General features: G+C 42.7%; 1 protein-coding gene across 3 annotated transcripts; it reads left to right on the forward strand.

Moving 5' to 3' along the window:
- Positions 1-2424: 2424 nt before the first annotated feature.
- On the forward strand, positions 2425-8889 carry LOC139576520 (tumor necrosis factor receptor superfamily member 10B-like). 3 transcript variants are annotated; one of them, XM_071402715.1, is made up of 10 exons: positions 2425-2640; positions 4169-4334; positions 4521-4649; positions 4818-4929; positions 5196-5287; positions 5556-5648; positions 5910-5950; positions 6511-6765; positions 8171-8207; positions 8359-8889. In XM_071402715.1, the coding sequence occupies exons 1-10, from the start codon at positions 2614-2616 to the stop codon at positions 8649-8651; spliced, it is 1245 nt and encodes a 414-aa protein (XP_071258816.1). In that variant the 5' UTR covers positions 2425-2613; the 3' UTR covers positions 8652-8889. The 3 variants fall into 3 exon arrangements, with proteins under 3 accessions (XP_071258816.1, XP_071258818.1, XP_071258815.1); XM_071402717.1 differs by having other exon boundaries at positions 5559-5648; XM_071402714.1 differs by having other exon boundaries at positions 2472-2640; positions 5196-5305.
- Positions 8890-9637: the final 748 nt, after the last annotated feature.

A 9637-nucleotide genomic window follows, 5' to 3' on the forward strand; every position in this document is an offset into this window, starting at 1 on the left:
ACTGCCGCATATTTTGCCCTCAGTGCATCATTGCATTGGAGGTCAATCAACTCCATTTGGAGGTTTGGTGGTGAGCTTTCCACGTCAACAGCAAATGGGTTACCGAGCAGTTCCAACCTGCTTTTTTGTGCTTCAAAGTCAGCAAATCGGCGTCGAAAGTCAGCGGCAAGCATACCTATTTTATCAGCCAACTGTGCGCTCGGGAACGCACTGGTAGAGAGCTTCTCTTTCATGGTCTGGCAGCTGGGAAAGTGGCTCAAATTTTCTTTCCGCATCTGCGTCTCCCACAGAGTCAGTTTGGTTTTAAATGCCTTCACTGTACTGTACATATCAGAGATGACATGATCCCGACCCTGCAGCTGCAAGTTCATTGCATTCAGATGACTCGTAATGTCACACAGAAAAGCCATTTCACACAGAAACATTTCGTCTCGGAGTTGTGTTGTGTCTTTCCCTTTGCTGTCCAAGAACAGACAAATCTCCTCACGAAGCTCGAAACATCTTTGAAGCACCTTTCCCTGGCTTAGCCATCGCACCTCTGTGTGATAAGGCAAATCACCATGCTCCGTTTCTAACTCCGTCAGAAATGCCTTGAACTGGCGGTGATTCAAACCTTTGGCTCTGATAAAGTTAACTGTGCGCGTGATGATGCTCATTACATGCTCCATTTTCAAGGCTTTACCGCACAACGCTTCCTGGTGTATGATACAATGATAAGCTGTCAGCTCACCTGTCGCGTTTTCCTCTTGCATCTTTTCCCGTATCTTCGCCACCAGTCCGCTCCTGTGTCCACACATCGCAGGTGCTCCGTCGGTTGTCAAACCCACGAGTTTTTCCCAAGGCAGCTCCATCTCATTTACACATCTTGACACCTCTTCATACAAATCATGCCCCGTAGTTGTGCCATGCATAGGACGTAAAGCCAAAAACTCCTCTGTCACGCTTAGGCTGGAGTCCACTCCGCGGATGAAAATTGACAACTGGGCAATGTCAGAAATGTCGGTGCTCTCATCCACAGCCAAGGAATATGCAATGAAATCTTTTCCCTTTTTCACAAGCTGCTCTTTTAGATTGATGGACAACTGGTCTACTCTCTCGGCAATGGTGTTTCTGCTCAGACTCACATTTAAAAAGAGTTGCCTTTTTTCTGGGCAAACTTCGTCACAAACTTTAATCATGCAGTTTTTGATGAAATCCCCCTCCGTAAATGGCCGGGCTGATTTAGCGATCTCTTCTGCCAAAATAAAACTGGCCTTGACAGCAGCCTGGCCTTGTGATTTGGCTTTTTTGAACAGAGCCTGTCGAGATTTGAGGCCTCGTTTTAATTCCTCTGCCTTTTGTAGCCTTTGTTCCATGTCCATATTCTTGTTTTTGTCCGCGTGTTTCGTTTCATAATGTCGTCTCAGATTATACTCTTTCAGTACCGCCACACTTTCTCCACACAGAAGACACACAGGTTTTCCAGCTACCTCCGTGAACATATACTCCGACTCCCACCTTGTTTGAAACCCCCGGTTCTCAGTGTCCACCTTCCGTTTTGCCATTTTTGATGGGTATCTGAAAGTTAATTTTACTGTGATGCTGACGACTGCTGTGCCAATAAATATTGAAATGAAGCAGCCTACTGCTCGGTGCGTCACCGTTGCATTGTGGGAAATGTAGTATTGGTGCGTGTAAAAGATCTGCGGGCTGCCGGCTTGCTGCGGTCTGCGGGCCGGTTCTAATAATAAATCAAGATCATCCCAGGGGCCGTAAAAAACCTTCTCGCGGGCCGGATGTGGCCCGCGGGCCTTGACTCTGACATATGTGCTCTACAGGATCGGTGTCCCCTCCGTGGGACGGTTGAGCTAACGTGCGCTAATGTGATTAGCATGAGGTTGTAAGAATATTTCCCAGGACATAAACATATCTGATATGGGCACAAAAGCATGAAAAATGAAAAGATTATTGTTAATCTATCTGCACTGTCCAATTTACTGTAGCTATTACAGTGAAATAATACCATGCTATTGTTTGAGGAAAGTGCACAGTTATGTTTAATAAACCAATTAGGCACATTTGGGCAGGCTTTTGAACAGAAATGCAATGGTTCATTGGATCCGTCTAAAACTTTGCACATACACTGCCATCTAGTGACCAAAATCTAAATTGTGCCTAAACTGGGGGAAAAACATTGTGGCCTTTCTCTTGCATTTCAAAGATGATATAAAAATAAAAAAAACATATTTTACCAGATCTAATGTGTTATTCTCCTACATTAATTTCACATTTCCATAAACGTCAAAGTGTTTCCTTTCAACTGATATCAAGATTATGCATATCTTTGCTTCAGGTCCTGAGCTACAGGCAGAAAAAAAGGGTCCGATCCTTGGCTAGAGATGGTTTAATTGGGACTATTTAATCGGTTCCCTAAAGGGGCGTGACGGGCACTGCGCCAATCGTCATTTGGAACTTTCTCTTTCGTGAGGAGAGTTGTCTCAAGTAAATCTAGCGCTGTTCAACCAAACGAAACCATCGATTCATGGAGGAGTGCTGGTGCCGCTTTTCTGTTTTCGGACTCATCAACTGAGATATGTACGCCACCTTTGACATTTTGCGAGGTTTGATAAAAGTATGAGCAATATAGTCCTACATTACATGGTAAGTTGTTTCACGCTGTACGGCTGTGACCACATCAATTTGAAGCGTTGTTGTCACACAATACGCGTGCTCTGTCATTACCTCATCAATTAAATTGTGGAGCCTAACTAGTAATGTTACTTTTGACTTATTCTAAAAGTCGAACTCATGTTCTGACTTAGTCGATGCGCCATTTGTGCGGCCAGAAAGAATGTCGCGTAAACATGCCAATGGAAAAGCCTCATATAGGTGCGAAATTCTTATGTAGTGCCTGTTGAAGCCGGTGTTTAGTTAGACTAAGGCAGGGGTTCCCAAACTTTATTTTGCTTCGGGGACAGCCTTTTGTGATACGTTAGCAAATACATCAGGGACCCCCACATAATATCAGAACACAACTCCTACTTTAGAGTGCAATTTATTTATTTTGCATACAAGCAGTTTCTGCAGTGTATGGCCAGACTAAATAAGTTTCTGCCCCTGGGAAATAACATTTTAAAGGCTTGGCATTAGTGAGAATATGTTGCAGTTCTAAAGCTAATTTCTTGCAATTCTACACATTTTGCCTTGGGCAGAGAGAACATTTAGCAATTTAATGCTAAAATAACTGTGTATTTATGTTCCAAATAACATTTTGGGAGAATACATAATATGATGCAGCATATCTATTGTCACCTTGCCTCTTTTCTACTCTGGAGTGTGCTTGGGTTTTGTTAAGAAGGTTTGTAGGCTGGCCCATATTTGAACATACTTGACAGGTGAATACAGGTTGCTTAATTGGGTGTGCCCATGTATCTTGTGACTCAGAGATTCCAAATGGATTTGTGATGAAATTGCATCACAGCGCTTCTTGTTTGTCTCTAGTTGAGAAATAACACCCTCAAATAGTTGACCCAGATAAAGACCAGTTTCAAAATAGTTTTTGTGTAACTACATACATCGTTGGGACTAATCATTAGGCTTGCTTCACTTATAGATGAAGTGTTAGTCTACACCTGTTGTTTACGAAGCATGTGACAAATAACATTAGATTTGTAGTTGTTTTTGATAGAGCATCAGTGGCGTGATCATGAATGCAATTATATTGGCACTGTTATCATACCTACGTTTTGGCAAGGCTGTCACTTGAATAAGGAGCTCTGCATGTACAAAGATGAGAACATTTCTTGACAAACAAGGTTTGGATGATCTCATAGACATTCTTGGATTATTTTCTTTCCCTTCTCTAGTTAGTCATTAATATGGACCTTTTTGAAGGAATTTCCTTGAAGGGGAAGTGATTTATTGTCAGGACTACAATGTCATATTGTGAGTAAAGAAAGACCTAGGTTTATGTACCAAATGGCATGCTATTCCCTACTTTTGACCAGAGCCCTCTAAAGTAGTGCGCTATATGGGGAATATGGTGCCATTTGAGATTTACACCTATTTTTTACAACGGTAATTTCCTCACTAACTTTGGTTACTTTCCTTAGATGTTATGGGTGTCTAAAGTAAGCTAGGTGAAAACTGGATGACAATGTTTTTCATGTGTGCTTCATCTTTATCTAAGGTTGTCCTCCTAATCTGGGCCCTCAAACCCATGGCGGCAGCTCAGTCTGGCCTTAAATTGACACGGACAGGAGGCAGCGTCAGAAACTTGACACAGCGGGACATCTCATGCCGGGAAAACCTGGAGTACCCACATGACAACATCTGCTGTTTAAACTGCCTAGCTGGTGAGACAAATAGAGATTTAAGATTCAGTCTACTGAGACCAGTGTATGCACTTGAAATGGTACACTACTTTGGCCTTGTATTGACCATGGTTATACGACTACAGTAATTCATATTCAGTATCAAATGTCTGCTGTAGGTAAGACACCTGTTTGGATAACCCAGTAACTGTTTCTCTATGGCCTCAGGTACATATGTCAAAGCGTACTGCACGCGTTCCTTTGAGCATGGAACCTGTGAGACCTGTGAGTTTGACACGTACACTGAACATGGCAACGGACTACGACAGTGCTTGAAGTGCACCACGTGTCACTCAGGTAATTCTGTTTAACAAGTTAGCCCTTTTCAAATTCAACATGACCCATTAGAATGAATGACAAATGAAATGGCTGAACTCCAAGGCACCGATCTATCCCGTGTCGGATTTTTGTTTGTTTGTTTGTTGTGTCTTTAACATTACAAAACTCTGTATGTTCCTCTCACAGATCAGGTGACTACGAAGGCATGCACCATCACTCAGGACAGAGAGTGCCGGTGTAAACCTGGGTTATTCTGTGCCCCTGACCAAGCCTGTGAGGTGTGCAAAAAGTGCTTAAGGTATGTCCATAGAATATGTGAACATACACGCTGATGCTCTCAAACTAAATCTAGCCTAACCTCCATTTTTACTTCATTAGATTGTTGTGAAGACGTTATTGCACAGTGGTGAATAGCTTTCTTATACATGGCATTTATTCATCAATAAATCTAATCTAATTAAACTGGTTTTAATATGGCTTTTAAAATGATATTTTGTTGAAACCCCCATTGATATTTTGTTGAAACCCCCATTGATATTTTGTTGAAACCCCCATTTATCTCAGATGTAAAGAGAATGAGGTGAGGCTGAAGAACTGCACCGCTACGTCCAACACGGTCTGTGAGACCAGACTGCCCACATCCAGCACCATCTCAGGTACAAGACCAGGTCCAGGTACAGCAGACATCACCTTGCTGCATGCTCTGTTGTCTCCTGTTTATTACTGTGGATTAGGATTTTATTGTGCGTTAACGCAATAGAATATTATGAATGTGGCGTGTATTTTGGAAAATGACTATTTCTGAATTTCAAGGGGCGTTCCGGGATTCAAACAACGACGAATTGTCAACCCCGCCACTTATTTGGTCAACAGCGGATGGATGGGGTTGTGACATTAAACATTAATTTCTCTCTATTGAAACAGCAGGTGTTGTTGTGATTGTGGTGGCAGTACTGGGTATCACTGCTGCAATTGCCGCTGTCTCTTGGAAGAGGCGAAATTGCTGTAAAAGGAGAGGTAAAGGTCATTTATATCAAATAAATACCTTTTTGATCTTTCAAAAGTGAAGTCTCAGGATGCCTTCCAAATGCCACCCTATTCCCTATGGGGCCTGGTCAAAAGTAGTGCACTATACAGGTAGTAGGGTGCCATCCAGAGGGAACAGAGCCTCAAAGCTCACTGTGTCAGCAGTGATGCACTTAAAGCTGTCAACAGAACATGTCAATATTGTACCTAAAAGTAAAGTGCCCTGTGTGTTTCATACTTCATCTGTTCCAGACTCCCAGAATAATCCCAGTGAGACGCTGAAGATTGAGGTGGTGAGTCAGCCGGTCTCATTCCAAAGTTATTTTCACATTTGTGGTGTCAGACTCAATGGGGCTGATCCCGACTTAGGAATTTATGTCATTCCTACACATGCCTTTCCTATGCACTTCTCAGTATTTGGTATTCAGACTTGCCTTATTCATTCACTTGCCTTATTCATGCTCTGCAGGTGTGGCTACCTTGCGCCCTCTGAATACATCTAGTTCAACTGCTGAAAAACTCCCACTTGCTGGCCAACAGATTTTCAATGGGGTTTTCAGCCATCCCTTTAAATACGGTGTACCTTTCAAATTAGAATTTTGTCGGACAGACTCAAGAGAATACGCATAGAGAGAAATGCGCATGAAAAGGGAATTGTGTTACATTTACACACGCTTAACTCTGGTCTGAATCTGGGCCAATCGGCACTGCATACTGAATTAGATGAATTCTGATCAAATTACTGAGACGAGCTGATAGAATTACACCCCGTTGTGAAAACATGGCAAAGTGCATAAGTGAACAGCAACAAATGTGCCTCATTAGACTACATATAACTTCTCATATTTTGTAGGATGATCAAAACAACAGGTCAATTGAGGAGAGGCAGAACAACCGGAGTGCTGTGCAGGATGACACACAGCTCCATCCTTTGCTGGAACTGACCCAGGTGGTGGGCGCCAACGCCTCCTCAGCCGACGAGGACAATGGACTGGGCGACAGCCTCCACAACACCACCAACTCCTCCCGGTCCAGTTTGTCTGCACTACCCTCATCCTCCCCGCTTTCCAGCCCTTCGGCCAAGAGGCAGCCTGGCACTGGGGCTACGGTGAGAGCAGCAGCACAGGACATGCTCATGCGAACCTACCCCTTGTCCCTTGTCTTCTCTCAATCTCTTTTCTAACCACATCTTCATTGTTTCTTTAGAACTCCCATCCTATTCTGGCTCTGGTCTTACTTTCTGTTCATCTTTATTTTCTCTGCTCAATATACAGTGCATTCTGAAATATTCAGACCCCTTGACTTTTTCCACATTGTAGCCTTGACTTTTTCCACATTCTAAAATGGATTGCATTTTGTTTTACCCTCATAAATCTACACACAATACCCCATAATGACAAAGTGAAAACAGGTATTTAGAAATTTTTGCAAATGTATAAAAAGCAATAAAAACAGATGCCTTATTTATATATGTATTCAGGCCCTTTGCTATGAGACTCCAAATTGAGCTCAGGTGCATCCTGTTTCCGTTGATCATCATTGATGTTTCTACATCTTGATTGGAGCCCACCTGTGGTAAATTCAATTGATTGGAAAGGCACACACCTGTCTATATAAGGTCCCACAGATCTGGGTAATTGTACCAAAACATTTCTGCAGCATTGAAGGTCCCCAAGGACACAGTGGCCTCCATCATTCTTAAATGGAAGAAGTTTTAGAACCACCAAGACTCTTCCTAGAGCTGGCCGCAAGGCCAAACTGAGCTATTGGGGGTGAGAAGGTTCTTGGTCAGGGAGGTGACCAAGAACCCAATGGTCACTCTGACAGAGCTCCAGAGTTGGGAGAACCTTCCAGAAGGACAACCATCTCTGCAGCACTCCACCAATCAGGTAGAGAGGCCAGACGGAAGCCTCTCCTCAGTAAAAGGCACATGACAGTCCAGTTGGAGTTTGCCAAAAGGCACCTAAAGGACTCTCAGACCATGAAAAAACAAGATTCTCTGGTCTAATGAAACCAAGATTGAACTCTTTGGCGTAAATGCCATGCGTCTGAATTCATTCAGAATGCACTGTACTTACTTACTGTTTGAAAGCCACAGTCTGTCTGACGTGTATACAGCATTAGTTCACCCAATTCATAATTACTTTCATGGGCAAATGGACCCCAAACAACCGTGTCCCATTTTGAAGTAGAGCTACTCCCTTTCCCCCATCCAGCTTGATGAAGACTTACTAGGCAGAAGACTTACTAGGTAGTTTTGACACTTGTTTTTGAAGGTTTAATTAACCATTGCTAGTGGCCAGGCCCAAGCACATCAATGTGATTTATAGATGCAAATGCAGGGTCGAGGAAAGGACGGAATAAGGCCAGAGACAAGAAGTCCAGAGCTTTTGTTGAGGTCCTTCCCTCCTGCACGACCCTCCAAGAGCCAAACTTCAGAGCTTAGTGCAGGGGCCTCGTTTAGGAGCCCGACTTATGATTTATGACTGACCATGTTTATTTTTTATTTCTAGGAAGATGTCCTTCTCAGAAAACTTGCTCCTTTGAATGGTGAGAGTATACCCTCTATATTTTATGGATTTAGGCTAGTTAACGTACTAATATTATTTAGCCTTGTCTATGACCCACTCTGCTGTGCTCCATGTTTTTGTTGATTAATACTTTGATGTCAGGGCCTTGACTTTTATTTTTTAATTTTTAGGTGACGAGTCCTTGAGGAAAAGTTTTGAACTTTTTGAAGAGCTGGACGTTTACTACCATAACAGATTCTTCAGGCACATCGGACTCGGTGACAACGCTATAAAAAGCACTGCACACCTTCATCCTGAAGACCGAGTCTATGAACTGTTAAAAGTATGGTTGGAAATGGTGGGCATGCAAGCCGACATAAATGACTTAATCAAAGCCTTACTTTATTTGGACCAAAAGTTATCAGCAGAAAATATTATTTCTAAAGCCATTGCAAATGGATATTATGAATATGCAGTAAATTAATATGCAGAAAATAAAATTGCATTAGGAAAGTATAAAGACCCCTTCCCTTTTTCCACATTTTGTTACATTACAGCCTTATTATAAAATAGATTAAATAAAAATCTTCATCAGTTAACACACAACCCCATAATGATAAAGCGAAAACAGTTTTTTTAGACATTTTTGCAGATGACTTATTTGCATAAGTATTCAGGCCCTTTGCGATGTGACTTGCAATAAAGCTCAGGTGCATTCTGTTTCCATTGATCATCCTTGAGATGTTTCTACAATTTGATTGGAGTCCACTTGTGGTAAATTCAATTGATTAGACATGATTTGGAAAGGCTCACACCTGTCTATATAAGGTCCTACAGTTGACGGTGCATGTCAGAGCAAAAACCAAGCCATGAGGTCGAAGGAATTGTCTGTAGAGCTCCGAGGCAGGATTTGGTCGAGGCACATATCTGAGGAAAGGGTACCAAAACATTTCTGCAGTGTTGATGGTCCTCAAGTGGCCTATATCTTGGCCAGGTCGCAGTTGCAAATGAGAACTTGTTCTCAACTAGCCTACCTGGTTAAATAAAGGTGAAATAAAAAAATAAAAATATCATTCTTAAATGGAAGAAGTTTGGGACCACCAAGACTCTTCCTAGAGCTGGCCGCCCAGCCAAACTGAGCAATCGGGGGAGAAGGGCCTTGGTCAGGGAGGTGACCAAGAACCCAATGGTCACTCTGACAGAGTTCCTCTGTGGAGATGGGAGAACTTTCCATAAGGACAACCATCTCTGCAGCACTCCACCAATCAGGCCTTTATGGTAGTGGCCAAGTGGAAGCCACTCTTCAGTAAAACTCCTGCTTGGAGTTTGCCAAAAGGCACCTAAAGGACTCTGACCATGAGAAACAAGATGTTCTGGTCTGGTTAAACCTTGATTGAACTCTTTTACCTAAATGCCAAGCGTCACGTCTAGAGGAAACCTGGCACCATCCCTATGTGGGAAACATGGTGG

The sequence above is a fragment of the Salvelinus alpinus genome, chromosome 5 (genome assembly GCF_045679555.1).
Source record: "Salvelinus alpinus chromosome 5, SLU_Salpinus.1, whole genome shotgun sequence".
Lineage (NCBI taxonomy): Eukaryota > Metazoa > Chordata > Actinopteri > Salmoniformes > Salmonidae > Salvelinus > Salvelinus alpinus.

Coding starts and splice junctions, on each gene's coding strand:
- LOC139576520 (XM_071402714.1), top strand. CDS start 2,614: ATGAGCAATATAGTCCTACATTACATG. Junction 4,650..4,817: donor GTGCACCACGTGTCACTCAG/GTAATTCTGTTT, acceptor TTCCTCTCACAG/ATCAGGTGACTACGAAGGCA. Junction 5,951..6,510: donor AGACGCTGAAGATTGAGGTG/GTGAGTCAGCCG, acceptor CATATTTTGTAG/GATGATCAAAACAACAGGTC.